Source organism: Bipolaris zeicola, assembly GCF_000523435.1.
Source record: "Bipolaris zeicola 26-R-13 unplaced genomic scaffold scaffold_17, whole genome shotgun sequence".
NCBI classification, from domain to species: Eukaryota; Fungi; Ascomycota; class Dothideomycetes; order Pleosporales; family Pleosporaceae; genus Bipolaris; species Bipolaris zeicola.
Window position 1 is genome coordinate 12,374 of NW_006912066.1, and position 21,618 is coordinate 33,991.

The 21,618-nt window shown below is 50.4% G+C and overlaps 10 protein-coding genes across 10 annotated transcripts; 3 read left to right on the top strand and 7 right to left on the bottom strand.

Annotated features, from left to right (window-relative positions):
- Nucleotides 1-534: 534 nt before the first annotated feature.
- COCCADRAFT_23178 (uncharacterized protein) lies at nt 535-983 on the top strand (the record flags this gene model as incomplete). Its single annotated transcript, XM_007710338.1, has 2 exons — nt 535-820; nt 880-983. 2 exons carry the CDS (start codon nt 535-537, stop codon nt 981-983), a joined length of 390 nt encoding a protein of 129 aa, XP_007708528.1.
- Nucleotides 984-4,133: 3,150 nt separating this feature from the next.
- COCCADRAFT_33556 (uncharacterized protein) lies at nt 4,134-9,249 on the bottom strand (the record flags this gene model as incomplete). Its single annotated transcript, XM_007710353.1, has 14 exons — nt 4,134-4,180; nt 4,233-4,391; nt 4,443-4,571; nt 5,027-5,134; nt 5,184-5,298; nt 5,338-6,152; nt 6,207-6,367; nt 6,592-6,733; nt 7,414-7,450; nt 7,503-7,973; nt 8,039-8,734; nt 8,794-8,876; nt 8,943-9,124; nt 9,197-9,249. 14 exons carry the CDS (start codon nt 9,247-9,249, stop codon nt 4,134-4,136), a joined length of 3,198 nt encoding a protein of 1,065 aa, XP_007708543.1.
- A 453-nt stretch (nt 9,250-9,702) lies between these two features.
- COCCADRAFT_86472 (uncharacterized protein) lies at nt 9,703-11,054 on the bottom strand (the record flags this gene model as incomplete). Its single annotated transcript, XM_007710374.1, has 2 exons — nt 9,703-10,884; nt 10,941-11,054. The coding sequence occupies 2 exons, from the start codon at nt 11,052-11,054 to the stop codon at nt 9,703-9,705; spliced, it is 1,296 nt and encodes a 431-aa protein (XP_007708564.1).
- Nucleotides 11,055-11,229: 175 nt separating this feature from the next.
- On the top strand, nt 11,230-13,152 carry COCCADRAFT_86323 (uncharacterized protein; the record flags this gene model as incomplete). Its single annotated transcript, XM_007710375.1, has 6 exons — nt 11,230-11,369; nt 11,426-11,650; nt 11,705-11,820; nt 11,874-11,918; nt 11,970-13,046; nt 13,115-13,152. 6 exons carry the CDS (start codon nt 11,230-11,232, stop codon nt 13,150-13,152), a joined length of 1,641 nt encoding a protein of 546 aa, XP_007708565.1.
- Nucleotides 13,153-13,384: 232 nt separating this feature from the next.
- On the bottom strand, nt 13,385-14,934 carry COCCADRAFT_1876 (uncharacterized protein; the record flags this gene model as incomplete). The annotated part of the gene is made up of 4 exons (XM_007710316.1): nt 13,385-13,770; nt 13,858-14,108; nt 14,166-14,720; nt 14,765-14,934. 4 exons carry the CDS (start codon nt 14,932-14,934, stop codon nt 13,385-13,387), a joined length of 1,362 nt encoding a protein of 453 aa, XP_007708506.1.
- Nucleotides 14,935-15,993: 1,059 nt separating this feature from the next.
- COCCADRAFT_1877 (uncharacterized protein) lies at nt 15,994-16,644 on the top strand (the record flags this gene model as incomplete). The annotated part of the gene is made up of 2 exons (XM_007710317.1): nt 15,994-16,286; nt 16,416-16,644. 2 exons carry the CDS (start codon nt 15,994-15,996, stop codon nt 16,642-16,644), a joined length of 522 nt encoding a protein of 173 aa, XP_007708507.1.
- Nucleotides 16,645-17,514: 870 nt separating this feature from the next.
- On the bottom strand, nt 17,515-17,724 carry COCCADRAFT_86453 (uncharacterized protein; the record flags this gene model as incomplete). Its single annotated transcript, XM_007710376.1, has 1 exon — nt 17,515-17,724. One exon carries the CDS (start codon nt 17,722-17,724, stop codon nt 17,515-17,517), a length of 210 nt encoding a protein of 69 aa, XP_007708566.1.
- Nucleotides 17,725-18,005: 281 nt separating this feature from the next.
- On the bottom strand, nt 18,006-18,431 carry COCCADRAFT_86510 (uncharacterized protein; the record flags this gene model as incomplete). Its single annotated transcript, XM_007710377.1, has 3 exons — nt 18,006-18,169; nt 18,225-18,326; nt 18,368-18,431. 3 exons carry the CDS (start codon nt 18,429-18,431, stop codon nt 18,006-18,008), a joined length of 330 nt encoding a protein of 109 aa, XP_007708567.1.
- A 361-nt stretch (nt 18,432-18,792) lies between these two features.
- On the bottom strand, nt 18,793-19,152 carry COCCADRAFT_86505 (uncharacterized protein; the record flags this gene model as incomplete). The annotated part of the gene is made up of 1 exon (XM_007710378.1): nt 18,793-19,152. The coding sequence occupies one exon, from the start codon at nt 19,150-19,152 to the stop codon at nt 18,793-18,795; it is 360 nt and encodes a 119-aa protein (XP_007708568.1).
- Nucleotides 19,153-20,524: 1,372 nt separating this feature from the next.
- Nucleotides 20,525-21,389, bottom strand: COCCADRAFT_1879 (uncharacterized protein; the record flags this gene model as incomplete). Its single annotated transcript, XM_007710318.1, has 3 exons — nt 20,525-20,900; nt 20,951-21,072; nt 21,171-21,389. 3 exons carry the CDS (start codon nt 21,387-21,389, stop codon nt 20,525-20,527), a joined length of 717 nt encoding a protein of 238 aa, XP_007708508.1.
- Nucleotides 21,390-21,618: the final 229 nt, after the last annotated feature.

A 21,618-nucleotide genomic window follows, 5' to 3' on the forward strand; every position in this document is an offset into this window, starting at 1 on the left:
AGCTTGGCCTGCGCGCTGTCTTTGGCCCAATCCCTGTCGTCACCTGTTGCATTGGCTGCAAGCCTCTTTCGCCTGGCCCTTCCTTGTCCTCTCCAGCCATGACTGTGCAGCACTAGTGCATCTGAGTCTTCACTCACCGGCTTCATGACCATCTGCCTGTCATGAACTGTGTGTGAATTGCCTCATTTTATCTCCTACACAAAACCTTCCCATGTTGAATCCACGTGAAACACGACACATACACACATACCTCATGGAAGGGCCACCAGGTTGCTCGATCACAGCATCCACGCGATTCAGCCTGCACTCGAGAGTTACAACGTCACATTTGACCCTCGAATATCCGGTTGAATCGTGTGCAACAGCTTCTGTCGCCTATCCACAGTTCCCAACACATGGAAATTGTCCCCTCGCCCCCGCCGGCGAAAATCGATAAAGCTTGTTATGTTTTAGTTTACACAATCACAAGATGAAACGGCTTCCAGTTGGCCGCCCCGATCCCACCGATTGCTGGCGCGAACCTAGCGCTCGACCATGGTAACTTGGGTCCAGGTCGACAAGCAGGACGCACCTCTGAACACGAGGCCCCATTGCCTGGCCATCTGTCAACCAACCGCATCCACTGCACCTCAGATATGCGGAGTGCATGACAGGACAGCATCGAGCTGCTCCACAAAGTCCTTGTTCTGGTTGACACGCGTCATTTCTCCTGAAATTAATTCCAAAGCACCAGTCTCGGAAATGGGCGCAGCAATATTCAGACTTTGGGTCTGCTGGTTCGGATTGCACACTCCCGGCCCCAGTGCTGCAGATCGCATGTGTAGGTTCATTGACCCCGTATACAGAAACGCACGGCATAGATCTGGACATGGTGTCTAGATCTGATGCCAAACTTAACCGTTCTAACAAGTCGCCTCCGACACATGACTGTGGCCAGGGTGATACTTTTGGTACCAAGCTTGGATGTACGCTACCGTCATTGACCACGAATGCTTGTCGACAACCGGACTGGCTTCCGCTAACTGCCCCATGGAACAAGCCAGACGCACCCACCAAATACGACAGATGGCTCGATTGCTGGCTACAGCTACAGCTCCTGCAGCACTCGGCATGGCAAAATTTACAGGGATACGCTTTATTTGCTTGGTATTGTCAAAAAACGGTTGAGAGAGTTCCAGACCATGGTCACGTAGTGGTTGATCCAGAGCCAAGCATGCAAATCATCTTCTGCAGGTTAACAATTAGACCGATCCTGCTACTGCACGACACCACACGCTGATCAACGTGTCTTCTCACGCGGATAACACCTGTACACGCTTTTCCAGGATCAAGTTCCACGTTCAAAGACAATGTCAACGCACATGACGCTCCTCGCCCTGACGATGCTCATCTGTACACGCCGACAAATATGACCGATTACTTTGTTTACGTGTAGACGGCTCTCCCGCTCCATGGATCTCATGGCGTTTGCGCCATCTCACAATCGCCACCCCGATCCGCGGGCCTCCCTTTCCCCCTCCCCCGGCCATTGTTCAGATATCCGGTATCCTTCGGACCTTTCCTAGTCTACACTTTATCTCAACCCTGCTCAGACTTGCTTACATCTGATGCTTGCCCAGTCGGGCTATCAGAAGCCAAGGAGAGTAAAAAATGTCTCACTTTTCTCATTTGTGTATTGCGTCCGCTAGCAACCCCGCCATGATCCTGCTCCACGCGCCCTATTGCAATCTCCGGGGTTTCATTGCACATGCTGCAATTTCGAGATCCCTACTTGGAAAGGTGTATGAACATCATTTCTCACCGATATTTTGATTGCCCTTGTCCACGGAGGTGTGGTGAGGTCACCCTTTCTGATCATGTGTGCCATTCATCCCTTCATCCCCTATTTGGTATCTTCCAAGAGTATATGAGTGCTTCTTTTGCAATTTCCGCGGAGCATTTCCACTACGCAGTTATTCTATTGGAATGTTTTGCTATCGCAGACTGTCTGGTGAGAAAGTGATGCTCTGTGTGATGCACATCATCTCAACATAATTTGGGAAGATGAGCAAACTCACAGTGATGCTTGTGGGAGAGAACAGCGGAAACACCCATTAGTAGTGAATACAATTGTAACTCGTATCTTCTATTTCGACTTCATTCGTGAAGTCTAAACTTGGCTTTGGTGTCCAGAATACCATGTCCCTTACTCTATCTGTACCACATGTTTATGTTCTGCTTTCGAGTATATGTCTTCTTGACATGTGAAAATAAACACTACACGTATTTCATCGTAAAGTCAGAAGTCTTCTGTTTTACCCCGGGTACTGCTCTCTACCTTTTCTTATCCTCCTCCTTCTTTCCTTGTCCATCTCTACTATCATCTTCCTCTCCTTCCTTATCATTCTCTTTTCTCATCCTTTCCTAAAATCTCCCATAAGACTACATTTGAACATCCCCCCCCCCCCCCCCCACATCTTCACATCCAAAGTTGACGAAAAGAGCAAACGCTGACATCACACATATCCGTACTCAATTTCCCTTTTCACACCCCGATCTCTACACACATACTCACTTTATACATCCTCAGCTCTTCTCTACACTATCAACCCCACAAAATGTATCTCAGAAAGTAAATCCACTTTACACTTTCCCATCCTCCCTGCCCCTACCTACTCTATCTGTGATTTTAACTTCGTATCCCACATCACTATACCATGCCCCATCCAGAGCCCTTCTCTTTACCCCCTTACCCCCTTCTAATAATGTCCAACCCTTTCTTAACTTTATACTTGTAAAATAATCAACTCGCACACGCACATATATCACTCCTAACCATATTTTTTTGGGGTCTAGCTCCATCGCATACATCATCAAGTATTCATCTAGAAAATCTCGAAACATAAGTAAGCTATGAAATTGAGAGTGCTGTTGTTGTTGTTTTTTTTTAAAAAAAAAAACCCCCCTCCAGAGAGAGAGAGAGAGAGAGAGTAATTTGTAACACTTGCGCAAATAATACAGTTGAGTACGTTTTTATCGAAATATAAGGGTTTTTTTTCTTTTTTGAAAACGGGAATACATCCGGTATATATAGAGTGAACTTCTTAGGAGGAAAGGAAAAAAAAGGTAGGGACGATAAGGGGGGAATGTAAGAAGACAAAAAAAACCGATATCCTACGGTTTAATCAATCTTCGTAAATGTTGATTGTATATTATCTATCTGCATCTTGTTTTTCATATGGAGAACGTCAGGCGAGTACTTTCAGTCTATATGATGTAACAAAATCGATTTATTTTCCTGGTGTTGGAATCAATTAGGACTCGACTTTGAGTCCTACTGATCCGCGACACTGATTGGTCGACACGAGCACTGGCAAAGGCGTCGTCACCGCCTATTGGCCCGTGCGCGGAGGTACTGTAGATACTCAACACGATAACAGATACAATCAATCAATCCGCTTCCTCACTATAGTATTTGCAGCTGCAAGTTGATTCACCACGTGCACCTTTATCGTGCCAACACCTGGCTAAAGTAACAAAAAAGGGTAAGAAAAGAATGATGAAAAAAAGCTGATCTTCAATTGCAACAAGGTCATGGAGCAGATGAATAAACGAATGGACTGACGATCGAGTTTGACAAGATATACAACATGACAATACAGATCTAGACTTGTGAAAACACTTTATTCAAGATATGAGGGCAATACATAACACACCCAATAGCAGTCAACACGCATCACATATCATAGCAGCACAATGAGGTAGTAAACTAGAATTGTCATAGACATAATGCATTCTATATTGACTATTACCTGATGAAACTTTTCTTTTTTCTGGACGTAAACGCCGGCGCCACAATGCAACGTGACGAAATGACTGCGGACAGCTGCGGCATACATGCAGCTATCATAAACAAGGAAACCTATACCAGTCTAATATGCAGGAGAACTGTTCTGCCAAGCCGACATCACAGCCCTGTCTTTGGGGTATCAGCGTATGACAGAGCCTGAGAACGTGCAGCAGCTTTCAGCCGAACTTGGAAACGGGATGGAAACATGGCAAGTCCGAAATGACGACCTCCAACGCCTAACAAGGATTGAAATCGATGCTCATCGTTCTGATGGCGTGACAAGCAAGCGCCGTCGACAGCATGTTTACCAGCGGCTGTTGCGGACGGGATCACCGTTACCTCCAGTCCAGCCTAATGTACCAGTTAGAGTCTGTTCGTTGTCACAAGGATCAAGAAAACCTACCACCACGACCGCCGCCGCGGCCTCCTCCACGGCCACGGCCACCTCCCCAGCGACCACCACCGCCGCCACCACCGTAGCGGGCCATCTCATGAAGACGGGGGTCAATCTGCTGCTTGGACTCTGTAAGAATTTGAACGAGGTCACGAGCTTGCTTGGAGTCTGAGTCGTTGTTAGCAATTGACTATCAATAATGGACATGAATGTACATACTCTCTGTAGTGAAAAGGGTGATGGCAGTTCCGTTAGCGCCAGCACGACCAGTACGACCAATGCGGTGGACATAGTCCTCCGAGTTGTTCGGGTAGTCATAGTTGAACACGTGAGTAATGTTGCGAACATCTTTGAGAGCAAAGGTTAGTGAATGATAAAAAAACAGAGCGGACGACGATCATGATTGGATCGCGTGAAGCTGCAGTATGTTGCATGCAACCGTCTCTGTGCGCTACAACGAAGATCACGGCATCAAGTCCAGTGGGAAGGCTGTGGATATCTCCTGGTCTAGGAAACCCTTGGAAGAGACTGCGACTTAATCAAGTCAAATATCTCAGGCAGCTTGCTTCAGTAATACGACGGTAGTACCAGAAACAGAAGGTAGCGAAGACTATAAGCCTCACCAGCGTGACCAAGGATCCCTGGGGATCAGATTCGAGAGAGATGCAAGCCCTGGACGATGTCATGGGAGCGAGTGTAACAAGCGCACAAGACGACCTAAGCAGAGCACAATGGCAGTTCACGCATAATAATAGTTGAGGTGGGGTTGGGGAAGAGGGAGTGTTGGAGGTTTGCAATCATACCGATACCACGGGAAGCTACGTCAGTAGCAACCATGATTGGGCTCTTGCCCGTCTTAAACTCGTTAAGGACCCAGTCACGCTCGTTTTGCGCCTTGTCACCATGGATGGCTAGAATCATGTTAGCAGTGTTTACTCGACAAGCAAAAGATTAACTTACAGAGCGCCGGCCAGCCGTCTTGACGAAGGAATCGCGTAATTTCGTCCGCAACACGCTTGGTACCTGTGAAGATGAGGATCTTGTTCTCCTTGTCGCTCATAATAGTCTCGAGATGCTTGGCCATGCGGTCACGCTTCTCGAACTCTGTGCAGACCTCGACGATCTGTTGAATACGGTGGTTAGCAGAGAGGTCCATGGAACCAATGTTGACCTGGATCCAGTCCTTCTGGTAGTCAGCAGCCAGTTGGCGGACTTCCTTGGGCCATGTAGCCGACCACATGCAAGTCTGACGATCAGGACGAATTTGGCCAATGATCTTGCGAATTTGAGGCTCAAAACCCATGTCAAGCATGCGGTCGGCCTCGTCCAGAACGAGGTAAGTGACGCGGCGGAGGTTCGTTTTTCCTGCTTCGAGCATATCAATAAGACGTCCGGGAGTGGCAATGCACACTTCAACACCACGGGCAAGGTCACGGATTTGAGGACCCTTGGGAACACCTCCGTAGACACAGGTGTTTCGAATGCGCGAAGACTTTCCGAACTTGCTGATCTCCTGCTGAATCTGGACAGCGAGTTCACGTGTGGGAGCGAGGATGAGAACGATAGGACCGTCGCCAGGAGCGAGGAGAGGCTGGGCGTTGATGTGGACGATGGCGGGAAGACAGTAGGTGAGGGTCTTTCCGGAACCAGTCTCAGCGACACCGACAACATCGCGACCAGAGAGAGCCATGGGCCAACCCTGCGCCTGAATAGCAGTAGGCTTTGCGAAGCCCTGAGCCTTGACCTCGTTCATAACATAAGATGGGAAACCAGCCTCATCGAAGGTTGTGACTGGCTTGGGAATGTTTGTGCCCTTGACAGTCATCTGGTGCTCCTTGCGGTATTCGGCAACCTCAGCCTCGGAGCGCGCGGTGACTGCGGGATCCTCCTTGTAGAAGGACTTTTCGAACTTGGGAAGAGCGTCGAGATCTGTTCAGACGTTAGCGCTATTTTTTCCGTGAATTGTGTTGCAAATCGACATACCCCATTGCTGCTGCTTCAAGCCTTGGCCGAGCTGCGACATGCGGTCACCTCCATCGCGACCACCATAGCCGCCACCGCCATAGCCACCGCCGCCGTAACCACCACCACCACCGCCACCAGAGTAGCCGTTGGAGCCGCCGCCGTATCCACCACTAAGAAAACTGTTAGCAAATGTCGAAAAGAGGTGGTGTGTGACGAAGGGAGAATTCTACGTTGTCGCAGCAAGTACGTGACCGCGTGCTTGACATATAAAAGCAAGCAAAGCGGCGCGGCCTCCGGACTGTGACTGCGCGTAGAATCCGAAAAAAGAAATGTAGCAGATGGAGGGTGTCCATGCAGCACGACTGTGATGCCTTTCCCGTGTAAAGGGGATGAATCGTCGTACCCGTACGATGCATATTGGCTTGTCGAGTTGCTATAAGACCCATATCCAGCATTGCTGTAGTCGTACCCGTTTGAGTAGCCACGGCCGCCATCGCGACCGCCGCCGCCATATCCACCGCCGTAAGACATGATGTGCGTGTGTGCTGGGTAGAGACTGGCGTCAAAGGAGCGCCGTTCGGTCTAAGAGAGCGTGTTTCGAGATCTGAGACCGCGAGGGTATATTAAGATGTAGTAAAGCGACGGAAAGAGTGTCGCGGGTTGTGCGATAAAAGAAGCACTGATAGAAGAGGGCGAAGGTGTATGAGAGAAGAAGTGAAAGGGCAGAACGCGCCAGGAAAAGTTGCCTTGCCTCTGTTGCGCTTGCACATTTTTTGAGACGCTAGCGGCGCTAGGGCGAAGGGTCTGGCCATTTCCGGTTAGCGCAGAACTTGCCGTTATCAGGCCGGGGAAGTCACCAAGAATTCCATTTCGCCACCCTTGGGCCGAACTGCAGACACACTACCATTCCACCGAGAGGCTGCAAAATTTGACATGCGCCTCCATATTACTGTTGGTGGGGCTGCTGCTCTGATGCGAATGACGCCCGACACGTAGCGAACGAAGAAGACCAACAACAACACCACCAGCAACAAGCAATGCATTCACCGCTTCAGATAGAGGCTGCCCCACGGGCCTTCCGTCGTCGATGCATTGACTTTTGTAAAAGGCTAGAGTCTCCGTTGCAGCAAACATGTTGAAATGGTAGCATGGCCTATGGCCAGTAATAGGGTGACATGGTATGCATCCGCAACCCATCTATTCAACTCAATTCAAACCTTTTTGCCAGCCCGCAATCCCATGTCCCAGAAACCTCTTTCCATCTGCTCTCCGTTAGCGCACTCATCAACCACCCACTTTTTCATCAGTACTTACTTTAGTCGCATGGACAAACACTTTAGCTAGTTCCTCCACTCTGCTTGGACTTAGGCCTGCTGCATGTTTCTCCACAAGCTCGCTTCCCCTCATCATCGCACCCCTGTACTCATCCGCTACATACTGCTCGATCCACTTCCAGTATCTACTGCCAGTCCTGACCGTGTTTGGGTCCTCATATAGTCGCTTAGCAATGATGCCGTAGCCTATCAGGCAAGGGAGAAGGGCTATCTGTAAGGCAAGGAAGTCTTGCGACATGCCAATGTCAAGAACGTAGCGCGTGTATGCTGTGGTAGCTTGGTCCTCTTCCTCGCTGATAATATCGGCTTCGGAGAGTCCATATTCTTTGCAGAAATCAATGTGAAGCTGTATCTCCTCTTGGAGAGTGACAACCTGTTGGACGGACTGACCAATATCTTTGAGGTTGCTTGACTTGTATGCTGCGAGAGCGGTAGCTCTTGCAAATTGAACCTATAACATCGTCAGCTGTTTCTGTGGTAGAAAGCTACCTAACATGAATGGACTAGAGGACTTACAAGGAACTGGTAATCTTGCACAAGATAGTACATAAACTTTTCGAGTGGTAGTGTTCCATCTCCCATCCTCTGAACAAACTCATGCTCTGTATACTCTTTCCATGGTATTTGTACTTCATCTCGATCAAGTAGGTAGGAGATAAAGTTACCGGGAGTGAAAGGGAGAGTGTATATTGAATGGAAATGATTGATCGGCCCACTCCCCCGCCCGATATCCATCGCTGTTTTGATTCCGGCTTCAATGTATCGATTGGCTTCCTTGACAGCCTTGATCATAGGCATACCGAGAGCAAGGTTGCACGAGATTGCTGAAGCAAGTGAACACCCTGTGCCATGGGTGTTCTTCGATTGCAAATAATCACTCTCTATCAAGGTGACTCCACTGTCTCCAACTAGCACATTTAGTACTACTTCCCGGTCCGCCTCCTCTTTACTGACAAAATGACTGCGTGTTAATGGTAGGTGGCCTCCCTTAAGTAACACCCACTTGGGTCCTCTCTCGTGGATATGACGTGCCATTGCGATAATGTCATCAATATTCTGCGGGTCCGGCAATTCAACGCCTGCAGCTTTCAAAAGAAGTTTTGCCTCTGGGAGATTTGGTGTTAGAAGCGTTGTATGAGGGAGAAGATGTTCGATCAGTGTTGTAACCGCCGCTTCAGGAAGAAGTTGTGAACCCGATGTCGAGACCGTTACCTAGAATTTGATTCAGACCGTGTCTAATCATCCAGATCGAATGGGTAACCAGAACGTACAGGGTCAACAACACTCGTGCTAATGTTGTGTCTCTTCAACGCGTCGGCGACAATCTTGATCGTCTCTGCCGACGCAAGCATGCCTGTAAGACGTGAGATTCCTCGTCTTGAAATCGACGCATTTTTCTATCATCTGTTTGTAGACCTACCAGTCTTGACAACATCGGCTCCGATATCATCACAAACAGCATCAATCTGCTTCTTCACAAAGTCCGGGGGTGTATGATGTATGTCCTGCACACCTAGCGTATTCTGTGCTGTCAACGCGGTAGTAGCAGTCATAGCATAGCAGCCATGTGCTGCAATAACCTTCTGATCAGCCTCTAGTCCGCTGTTGGTAGGGGTGGATAGTTAGTGTAACTGGCTGATTGAAGGAGGGGCGGATGCATGTATGCGTACGTACGCCCCACCCGAACTATCTGAGCCAGCAATTACCAGGATACGCTTCGGCGGCATTGGGAACAACTGGAAGTTGACTGTAGCGAGATTTTGCTTCGTTCCAAGACTGCGGGCTTGGAATGGTGAGAGTCTGCCGTTTTCTCTTTGAGCCCCACCATCCGCCGGTAAGTAGGTACGCGAGACCCACGTCATTCCGTCATATCATGTTGCTGGCACACATGGACATTGCAAGAACAGTATAGCCGCAAATGATAAATACTCGGCTCTTGATATAAACTGGCAATCCTCTAGTAATTTTGATGACATCGTAGCCATCTTCTAATGACAAAATAGAAAAGAGTTGCCGGAGACTCATGTATTACTTTACACACGTATATTATTGTACCAGTATGTCGTTTTATCTAAAAATGTGCAGAATAATATCCAAACGCAGTCCAGCTATGTAGTGTCTGCTGGAACTTTCGAGTTATCTTCTCTACACTTTGCAATGCTTCCACTCATGCCACTCAGTTACCATAATCCCTTAACCTGTGATACACGCTGTGTGGGCTCGAATACTTCATTGTTTTCAGACGTATTTGCCCTCGAAGTACTACCGCTATCTGTAAAGGTTGGGAAAGCTGATGCATCGTGGGTGGCACTGGCATCCCAGCCGAGAGTCTCTTCTTTCTCATAATCCATAGGCGCCCATGCCGCATCCTCATCTTCAGGTACGAAAAGACTTTCGGGATCGCGATGCGGCGACTGCGCCTGAACTGAGGTCTGGCGAGATCCTAGGCGGCTTGAACCCTCGCGCCGAGATGCCGGCTGCACTGGTGGAGGCATATCAGACTGAAAGCTGCGACTACCTTCACGCTCCATCGTCGTTGTTGATGGTGTACGAGGTGTATTCCTGTTGTGTGTTGTCTGAGGCGCGGGGGCAGGTATGGGTGCGGATGGAGCAGCGGTGTAATTGCCCGAAGTCATCAATGTGAATTCACAAAACAGACCATCGCATCCATAGCTGAATTGTAACGGCCGGGTTGGCTGAGAATAGAAGGCTCTCAGGTTTGTCTTTAGAGTGTCTGCGTGCATGACAATGGCTTTGAAATCTTTGACGTTGATGATGATATGTATGCCAGATTGCACGACGAACTCTTCGAAATCCGATGTGTTGACGGCCACGGCTGTGACAAGTGGGTGCTTCAAGATCTCCTTTCCGTTGGAGATCTTTTCGGTATAACTCTTGAATACGCAGCGACCGTCGTCTCCTGCAAATATGTCGAGCATTTCGGTTTTGGTACCAAAATACTCGATGTACTCTCTCACAGCACCAGCGTGCATGGTCCACCGATTCTTTGCTACCGACCGATCAAATAGTGCATGCATCACCTCCACAGCTTCGTAGGTGAGCTTGTATGTTTTGATAACACCCTGGTTGCAAACCATCTTGACAATAAACCGACATTGTGTCTCGTTCTCTCGCTCTTGCACGCTCACCTCACAGCGGTCTATCGCACCATCCCGCCCTACTGGATCGTACAGGCGCCCTTTGAACACTGACAAGAGGGCCTTGGTGTACATGCTGCACGTGAAGCGACCCTCAGGTCCGCCATGGCTTGGGACACACTCGTAGCTGGCGAAGAATTGTCTACCATCTAAAGTAACGGCGGCATATGCGGATTTAGAAGAGTTGAGTGCAGTGAATGTGAACTGAGACGAAACATATGAGCCGACGGGCTGACTTTGAAGAAGAACGGCAAACCCACCTTTTCTCGACGCGCTTCGATGGCTACGGTGTCGCTGAATTTGCCTAGACAGACAAGAAGATCATGGACTTTGGAAGCCGCCTCGGGGGTGAGGGTAAAGTTGAGAACGACCATGTCGTATGACTATTCGCATAGTGGCGAGGGCAGTGCATGTCATACAGCAGCGCTTGTGAGGTGGCCGAAAGCGGAAAGACCGCGTTTTTGACGCGCTAGCGTATTGACATCATCGCGCCTGCTACTCGGAGTATGGTAAACAACATAACTTCATGAATAGCCCATCCAAGACGTCATGGCTCAAGCGGTGCTCCCAGACGATATCTTACATCTCTTATGCGAGGAACTCGCCAGCCAGGAGCAATTTGATACCCTCTTCAACTGCGCTTGTGCGAGCCGCGCCCTTGCCGTCCCTGCGTTAACTCAACTGTACAAGTACTTGACACCAGTCCGGCTCAGTTGATTATCATCTTTGCTGATACGAACAAAAGATCTCACCATCTTGCACCGGTTCGGGGTGGCGGGGAAGATCTCTACGGTTTACCGGCCGCCACTAACCTACTTACTATCCAGAAATGGTCCATCTTATGGCGGTCCATTGTTGCCTCGAGCCTTGGCGCCACTCTTTTCCCATATTGTCGTTATATCAGATCGCTTGACTTCCGCGATCTCGGTTACCTTCTCGAAGATGACCAATTCCGAGCCAAGATCTCAAAGTCAGTCCAGTCTCATGCGGGCCATCCTTCTGAGTTAGACACTGACACCCATAGACAATTCTTCGCTGGCCCACTGAAGCAGTTTGAGAAGACAGAGACCCTGACGAACATCAAAGGCAGGAAGTTTACGCGAATCAAGACAGCGGACGTCATCGATGCCATTGGTGAAGGTGTGCTTGTGATCTAAATCTCATACTGTGTTCGAGATTCTGACACTCTGCAGTGGTGACACAACACACGCCCACTCTCGAGGTGATTAGTGGAGAACGTATGTACAAGCTCGCTCAAGTGAATTGAAGAAACAACTAACACCGTGGAGTTCAACCTGGTGCTCTTGTACGATGGACACCGCGTCTCCCACGGCTACAAAGCCTCGAACTATGGGATGGCAAGCCACTGGAAGACGAGCTAGTCCACGCATCCATCTACGAGCATTGCCCGCACTTCAATTCTCTGATGATCTACACATGGCGCTCTACTAACAATGACCAAAAGTTTGCCAAGTTCCTTTCCTCTATGCGACCTAATACGCTGCAAACGCTACAAACCATTAGCGATGTTGAAGCAGGCGCCGAGACGTTCCTCGCACTGAGTAATCATGGAAAATCGCTCGAAGATCTTCGCCTATGTGTGACCAAAGACTCAATACCGCACCTGGCTCTCCTAAAAGGATGTACGGCTTTGAAGACATTGCGAATCGAAGATATGCATGGCACCGTTGACCTCGAGGCAACCGAAAACGACGTCTTCCTTGAAACCATATCATGGCTGCAAAAGTGTTCAAACCTCCAGCGTCTCAGCTTCTCTAAACTACAGTCCGGAGCCGCCATTATTACCCCTGTGCTATTGGAGGAAAAGATTCAACTCAGCAGTTTAGAGATAGACTCCTACACGCTCAAAGACCACAAGTCGTTCCATCAGGCTCTTGTGCATCAACAGTCTTCCCTACGAGTATTGTTCCTGAGTGGCGACACAGAAGGCATGTTTCGCGACGATCTTGATATTCTTGTTGAATCTTTGAGGCAGCTCCGCCAATTGCGCGATTTGCACCTGATCCTTCCGGAGGTATTGCGCGACGATCATCTCAAAACCATTGTCGCCGATCTCGTCCTGCTCGAAGACTTGTACGTCAGCGGGTTAGAGCTCAACGACGACGTACTTCCACATCTAGCCAGCCTGCCCAATCTCCGCACCGTCACAATCTCCGGTATCTCAAAGTTCACCATGGATGGCTTGTTGGATTTCATAGACAGGTTGGGCCCGGGGAACCAAGGTATTCGTCTGTCTGTCGACATGGCAGATACGGATACCCTGCTTCCAGACGAGCAATTAGCTCTAGTAAAAGATAACTTGATGGAGAAAGCCAGTGGCACCTTTGAGTACATGGCACTAAGAGGTATGTGGTGGGCACTGTAAACTGAGTAACCTATAAACGATCCCTGACTAACAGTGTGTTTCCGCCAGACCCAAATGTACCTGAATTCGAGAGTGATTCCGACTAAGCTGCCGCGAGTGTTACATGGTAGTTTCAAGCTCTTGTGAAATGCTATGGAACATGTATTTGGATAGATTCATGATTCAGACTATGTCTTTTCTGGTTCGAGTTGGTTTTTGTCACAGGATACAGAACCAAATCTTGAATAGTAACGTGGATGCTATGGATGTACAAAGCCGTCACGCCTTTCTTACGCCATTGTCTACGCGTTGATAATGATCCCTTCACAAAAGAGCTGCTCAATCAATCTCCATATCTTCCCCGCCTTCCACTTCTTCCTCCTCTTCCTCCTCCCTATCCAACCGCTCATTCAACGCCTCCAACCGCTTCTCACACACATCCCTCTCCAACTCAGGCAACCCCTCCAACCTCTCCACAAACCACTCCCCCAGCTCCCTCACATACCCCCACCAATCCTCCGCAATAAACCTAGCCAAATACTCCTTGAGCCGATAATGCCCCGGCAAATCCCCACCCCCTTTCTTCCCAAAAATCCGACACGCAAACACCATCATCTCATCCCTACCCGGCGTGATACCCTCCAGCTTATCCACCACATGCTCCATAAGATCATGCATATCAAGGCGATCCGCAACACTCCACGCCGCATAGCCCTGCTGCTCCACTATGCTGTAATTATCACTGCTACTACTACTACTACTACTACTACTACTACTACTACTACTACTACTACTACTACTACTACTACTACGCGGATCGAGCGGTAATCGGATCCCAAAGTCGTCGCTTTCGAGGTACTCGGCTGCAAAGTCGAAGTCGGCGGGGTTGATGTGACGCAGGGCTGGATGGCGCAGGATCCATGTGTTGTCGATGTAGTCGAAGTGGTTGAGGCCGCGGCGCGGGTCGCGGAAGTAGGGTCTGTTCCAGAGGGATTGCTGGGGGAGGACGCGGAGTTGGGATTTGGGGCCCACGGGGACGTGGATGAAGTGTTTGCTTTGGGTACTGGAAGAGGTGCTGTTAGCTTTGGGGAAGGGGAGGGGAGGAGGGAGTGGGACATACAGTTCGCCATCTATGGTGTCGCTGGTTGGTTTGTTGAAGATGCTGGAGAGGTTGGTGGTGTCTAGGATGCAGGTCTGTTGGGATAACGGTTTTGTGGCTGGCTCTGTTCGTTTTGGGGTCTCGTCTGTAGGGACTTCCTCGTCTGTTAGGTCTATAGTGTTGTTGGGCAGAGGGACTCCAAAAAATCTTGTAGAGTTCTGGGTTGCGGCAGTACGACTAACTTGTGGACTTGGCAATACGATTGGGGGCGATTGAGAGGGCGTCAGCAAGCTTCTACTTGCAGGATTCTTGCGCAAGTAGTCGTCTCGGCTTGCGCGTAAGGCTTGCTGAAATTCAGTGTCCATGGAGTCTTCAGAGTCTAATTCGAGATCAGAATCAATGGTTATAGTACCTCCCACTCTCTCACGCCAATACTCCAAGTCCAGGGAAGAGTCGAGATGGTTGTTGGCCATTCCATATGCATCTCCTAGGCCCGGCACTCTTGCTACCATTTGTCCCTGTAGAATTGGCATGAACGGATCGTATTCGCTCAAATCTTTTGGGGTTGCCCAGCGACTGTCTAAATTAGCATGTTTGCGGGTTTATCGGAAGACACTCACAATGTTAGGCTACCTAAGATCAATATGAGAATTGTAGAAACACCGCGCGGGCGACTTCGCAGTAAATCCTTAGGTGCCATGTCGTCTGTACAGACTACTGCTGGCCATGAGGGTGGAGGAGACAGTGAGCCCTGATACTGGATCAGACTGCCCGGTTCCAGCTGCTCCATGGTGTTCCGGACGTATGTTCTGGTTGTAACTCAACCGATCGGGTCTGTACGGGGGTTATTAGCAAAGAAAGCTTGATGTGAGATACGCTTATATAGGTGAAGGAATGTTGACTAACCTTGCTGTCTATTACCTGCATCGGCTGCTCCTTGAAGCTCTAGTACCTTTACCAGATCCGGGCTTTGCAGTGTTCACTTCAGTACACTTCTTGAACTGCCGGCTGAACACGGCTGTTAGGCATTTACATGCTTATCGGATTCGTTCAGTTACGACGATAACTATTATCGCACAGTACACTGCCAGAGTGAGAGGTTTCTTCGAATCTATGCTACAGTAGTCGCTGTATGATGCATATCTTCCTCGATCTTCCCTGACACTGCCTCGCTCATCGAATCCCCAGAATCTCGAAGCAATATTTCATTCAACATTCTTCGACTAGTATAAGGACCGGATACTTAGTTGGCGTATTTTCGGTACTAGTAAGTTTAAGCGTTAGTTTCCTCGACTACAAGGGTGCCATGTGCAAGGAAATGTACAAGCAGCGGACTGTAGAGCTTGTTGCAACGACGTGTTCTGAATCAGACCTCTGTTCACTCTTTCACCAAAAAACATCTCTATAAGTATTCATCTCACCAAATATGCACAATTCTTCTCGCTAACCACTATGTACCCTTCCGACCTTCCTGTATACAATGTACACCAATTGTCTTGGCAGCGGGCACCTTGTATAAGCGCGCCTGCGGAGTTTGTCGCTCCACAGCTCGGGAGTTGACTAAGCTTGCCCGCAACAACCAATCCAAGGACATCTGGCATTTACCCTTTCCGCGACCATCGACCTCCAACGAAACGACGCGCCAGATTCTCCGCTGCGCTCGTTTCCGCTTTCAAAAGCCCACTTGTCCAACCAACCCATACGGGGACACAGAAAGAAAAAAAAGGACACATCAATCCCTCACAACAGGGAATTCCACAAACGGGACAACCCAACCTCGACGCATCCACCACGAATCCTACAAACTCCCACCCTACACACGCACGCCCCAAAAAACCGACCAATAACCATGTTCGGCGTCGCAGGCATGCAACCACGGCAACTCGCCGCCCAAGTCCTCAACTTCGCACTCGTCCTCTCGACCGCATTCATGATGTGGAAGGGCCTCTCGGTCGTCGCCGACTCGCCCTCACCCATCGTCGTTGTCCTCTCTGGATCCATGGAACCCGCTTTCCAGCGCGGCGACCTACTGTTCCTGTGGAATAGAGGCTTGGATACGCAGATTGGCGAGATTGTCGTGTATAATGTCAAGGGCAAGGATATTCCGATTGTGCATCGGGTGGTTAGGAGATATGGTGGAGGGTGAGTTTGATACTTGTTTAATGTTCTGGTTTTGTAGCATTGGCTAGGGAACATAATGTGGCATTTTTTGAGGGAGATACATGTTGCGTGGAAGGGGATTTGTGCTGACAATTGTGCCTTTTTTTTTAGTAAAACTCCGCTCCGTCTCCTTACCAAAGGTGACAATAACCTTGCAGACGATACGGAACTTTATGCTCGCGGACAGTCCTTCCTTAACCGTAAGGAGGATGTGATTGGAAGTGTCGTTGGCTTCATACCGTTTGTGGGATACGTTACCATTCTACTGAGCGAGCACCCATGGTTGAAGCAAGTCATGCTAGGAATCATGGGTGTTATGGTGGTGTTGCAGAGGGAGTAGCGTGTGTATGATTGGGAATGACAAATAGTGTGTATCGAGGTGCATTATAGAATTTGGGTTATCATCATGTTCGTGTTTATCGTATCCAGTGGTCAAGATGTTTGCCATGGCTTGAACTTTTGCTGTGCATCTTTGTAGTAACTATGCTTTGAAGTGAATAATCCAAATATCCACATCCTGTCCCGAAACCGTGTAGTTGAATCTAAAACAAAACACTTGCCACTATGGTAATCATAAACTTGCGGCATTTATTTGACAAGTTAAAGTAAAAAAAAAGCGATACTAAGTCCCTGTACATCTCACCCAAATCCCACATCCACCCTACCGTCTCCTCCATTCCCTCACCTTCACCCCCTTCCAAACCAAACCAACCCCAAAAAAACCCCGCAAAAAAGAAGCAATCATGCGCCGTACGGGGTTCGACTGTACCATCTGTCAGTCCACCAATTCGAACTCTAGTCATTCAAGACACTTACACCCGTGATCCCCGCCTTTTATAACATTTCCCACATGCAAATGGAGCTGCTTTGGGAAGGCGATAGCATAGCCACTAGCCCAACGACGCTTCGTAGACTTGTTTTTTGATCTTGAATTCGATGGGGTGAGGATGGAATAGGAAGGAATATATGCCTGTGTGTATGTGTGGTTTAAAGGGTTTTGGTTAGGGAAGATGGTTTGGGTGGTTGGTTGGGAAAGGGAGGGGAAGGGGGAACAAAGAGTGGGAATGGGAGGACCCTGGTTTGCGGGGTTATTGTGTGGTAAAGGTACACGTATAGTTTACTGTGAGTGGTTTTTGTTTATGAGAAAGGAGGGTTATGTTGAATTTTGATCTGGGAGACCCGGGTATTGTTCAACTGCGGATTATATACATCACCAAGAATCACGTGGGACGGGCAGAAAAACAAGAAGTATAGAAGCAGCAAGCAAAATAAATCTCCATACTGCAAAGTTTAGACTAGTGTACACATAGACTTGGTCATGAGCTTCGTGATGTTTTTTGCCCCCTTTTCTTCCCCTTTCACAAGGTCGAAGAAAAAAAAAGAGGGGTGAAGATGGGGAGGAAGAGACGCCCCCAAACATCATGACCGAACAAGTCACAAGCGCTGGAAATGAGACTGAACTGTGACTGTTCCCTTTATCGCAAAAGGAACCACCACACAGATTTGGCTAGCCGAAGACACTGAGATACACACGTACACACCCATGTTCGAGACAGAACTCACGAACCCATTAAAGCCTAGGAAGGATCACATAAAGGAAACTGAAGAGAGAGGAGGCGGACTGCAAAGCCCGAGCCCAGGAACCTCCGATGACAAGCTTTACTCGGACTCTTCCTCTTCCTCATCGGCAGCCTAGGTTTGTTAGCACGTGATTTTGGGACACAGGGGATGGGGAAAACATACGGTGTAAGCAGCCTTCTCCTGCTCGTAGCGCTTCTTGTCTAGAGCAGCCTTGGCCTCGTAGGGTTGGCGCTGCTTGTCGTTGAGTGCCTTCCACTTCTCACCGAGAAGCTTGCCGACCTCGCCTGGGCAAAAAGGTTAGAAACAGAGTAGACGAGGGGGTAAAAAGCATCAACTTACCGAACTTGATGCCTGGGTTGTCCTCGCGGACCTTCTCACGCTGCTCGTTGGCGAAGAACATGTAGGCAGAGAGACCACGCTTGGGCGCGTTGGGGTCTGGAGCTGGTTAGCAGGGGAGTGGGAACACGTGAGCAAAAACTTACCCTTCTTCTTCTTCTCGGCCTTGGTCTTAGGCGCAGCCTTGCGGGTAGTCTTTTCCTTGGGCATGGTGTTGGTTGATGTGCTATTGCTGGGGGTTAGCTGGGTGGTGGTTGAGAGGTAAGAGAGGGATTTTGGACAGAAAGCAAAACGAGGGAGACGAGGAGAGCAATGCAGCGGCCGATGCCACGGGTGAAGGTGGAAAGTAGCGGTGTCGGCTGGCAAAAGCGGAAGATGGTGGGAAAGGCGTAGGCAATGGCAATGGCGGTTGCAGGGCTGGCTGGTATGCATGCGCGTGGAGTGACGCGGTCGCAAAACACCACAACACGACGCGAAGATGCGCGATTTTACGATGATAGAAGGAGCGAGTACTCACCAAAGTAGCTGGATTCAGCAAAATCGAAGGGGTTGATAAAGGTCTGTTTTGCGGTCAGTATGGGATGGGCGTGGATGGATGGCGCAGTGATGGCGACGACGAAAGAAAGGGAAAGAGAAGGTGTCGCCAGAAATGCAGAAAGAGGGCTGGGAGAGGAGTACAAGGGCGAAAAGAGGCGGGAAAACGCGTGCAAAAAGGGTGTTGTTGCGAAAAGGGGTGCTGGTGATGAAGCGACTTTGGCATTTGCAGGCGGGGACGACTCACCAAAGGTTTTGCAGGCCAGAGTTGTATGGGCGGTCTACACTGCGAGGTTTTGGTGAGCACGCAGCGAAAACAGCGAGGGCCGCAAAGGACCCTCACAGCGCGGCCTGGCAGGGCGAGGGCATTAGGTAAGCACGCTTGTTTTGCAGCCATGGCATAGCAGCGCACCCGGACCACCACCCCTCCTTTGTCTACCGGGAGCTGCGCTGCCTCACCGCACCAACTCTCGCCCGCACGGCACACGCTGCACTGTCGTTTTTTTTTTCTTTCGCCAAAGGGGGGGTGTGCGAGAGAGACTGCAGCAAGTATGAAAGCAGAGGCGAGGATGATTGCAATGGCGACAGCGAGGGCGACAGGCGCAATGCCTTGAGGAATCCATCCTCCCAAGTGTGCCAGGCCCGCACCCGCGCCCTCGCCCAAAACACGCCTGCACCCACCCTCGCAGCGCGCGCGGCCAACACGGACGCGCATCATGCTTGGGCGCCCCCTTCGTCTGCTCTCTCCTGGCGAGTTTCAAGTTTGGTTAGATTGCACGCAGAAGAGCATGGTCTACCATTCGTTGGGCGCATGCGAGGCGGCCCTGGTTGACGTTATCTTCGAATAGCGCGGCGGCCTGCTCTCCTTCCCCGACCACCAGAGGCCACCCAGGCCGGCTCCATGGCCTCGTCACCAAACCCTCGCTATTACACGAGCTCGACGAACCATCCGAGCTGACTGGCCAGTCTGCCTCATGTGCCCGACCCCGCAGCTTGTCGTGCCCACGGCCTTGGTGACGGCTATGTACCCAGCCCAGCCCAGCCCAGCCTACTATCTGACCTGCCTGACTGACTATACCTATCTACTACTATTTGCTTGCTTACCTGCCTTGTAATATGTCCTGTCCTGTCCTCCGTCCCTACCGACGTACTATCTACCGCCCAGTGTATGCGCCCACTTTTGGCCACCACACGGCTCTGCCTCTTCCTTTCCTGCCCCGTCAACATGTCCACATTCACACACATTACACTGCTCCGCGCCTCCTGTGCCAAGTGTCCTCCCTCCCTCGCCCCTTTGCCTCTGCTCCCCCAAGCACAAAGCGCCGCCTCTTGTTGCCCAGGCGGCCCTGTGAGCCACTCCCCACTCCCCGCCAGAGAAGCTCGTGGGTGGGCAGGCAGGCATGCAAAGTATGCATGCATGCAGGCACGCCAACGCCTAGACCGGCCCGTCAGAGGTTCGGCACCGCGCCCCCGTCGCTTCCCCGACCGTAGTCACCGTAGTCGGCCAGAGGTTGGAGCGAGCCCGCGACTGCTCCATTCCGTCGCTGCCCCATTGCTCCAGCAACCGCCATGACGTCCTCGGTCAACAAACACCACCCAGCGCACACACACACACACCTCTTGACAAGAAGAAGACTGCAAACGTTGGCTACACGCATCCGCTGACCCAGCCCAGCTTCATCTCAACACAACAACCACACTTCAGCCTGCCCTTGACCCCCGCGCCTGCACCATGCATCCTCCATCTATCCTGCCCTATCACCACAAGCTCACCCATCCTCCTCGTCATCCATCACCAGCTCCGTCAAGCCCTCGTCTGCAGCCCAGTTGATCCCACTGCCCACAATCATGCCTGATAGTACCCCCTTGAGCGTCTTCACTCTTCGTCTCGACTCTACAAGCTGCTTCTCGACAGCATCCACCTGGCTGCGCAACTGCGCGTCTTCGATATCCTGCACTGATTGCGCCTTCATTTCTTCGGCCAAAGCAAGCATCGTCTGTGCCAGCTCCCGGTTCTTCTGGTTCGCAACCATGTTTCCTTGTTCTGCTGCACTCAGAGCACGTGTAGTAGAAGCAAGTTTGGCGGTTTGAGCACCATGGGTCATGGCCATTGTGTCGTTCTCGGTCACGAGTGGGAGCAGGCGCCTGTAGGCCATTAGACAACCACACACTATGCCAGCCAACGTGAGACCAACTTTTCAGCAAATCGCGTCCGCTCGCCCCCATGAACAGCTTTGAGCACCGGATCCATGACCAGTACGTTGTGCGTGATTCTGTTCCTGATCTCGTACTCTGCCTTCGCTTCCATAGCCTCGCGCTGCGCTATGGTCAGCCGCTCCTCCACCAAGTCATCTGGGAGCGCCGACAAGTCATGCGCTTGTGCTACACTTTGCATTAATCCCCGCCCTGCTTAACCCAATCTGACATGTTCAACGTGCCTGCTTGTTGCGCTTGTACGAGGCTCTGCTGCAGCTCCAGTTCCTTGAGCTGGTCGTAGAGCTGCAGGGCTAACAACTCAGTATCGGACAACGCGAACGCGTCGCTGTGCGCTGTCTGTAGCAAATCCGCGTCGTCGTGCGCATCCTGTGTTTTCGCACCCACGTCGACCATGTCGACATCGCCCCGTGTTGCCATGCTGTCCGATATTGTTTCCGTGTGTTTCCAAGATTGCAGTCGAGGCCTGGTTCATCTGACCGAGCCTGACCTTCACCATGATGCAGTGTCGCGGGGCCCATGCGCAGATCCCTGCGTGAACCATGCTTGGCGGTATTTGGTCCCATGTGCTCACGCTTCAACACTCTACTCTCCATCTCGCCCCTGCTGCTGCCCTGACAAGACTCCAACACGCAAAAAGGGCAGAGCT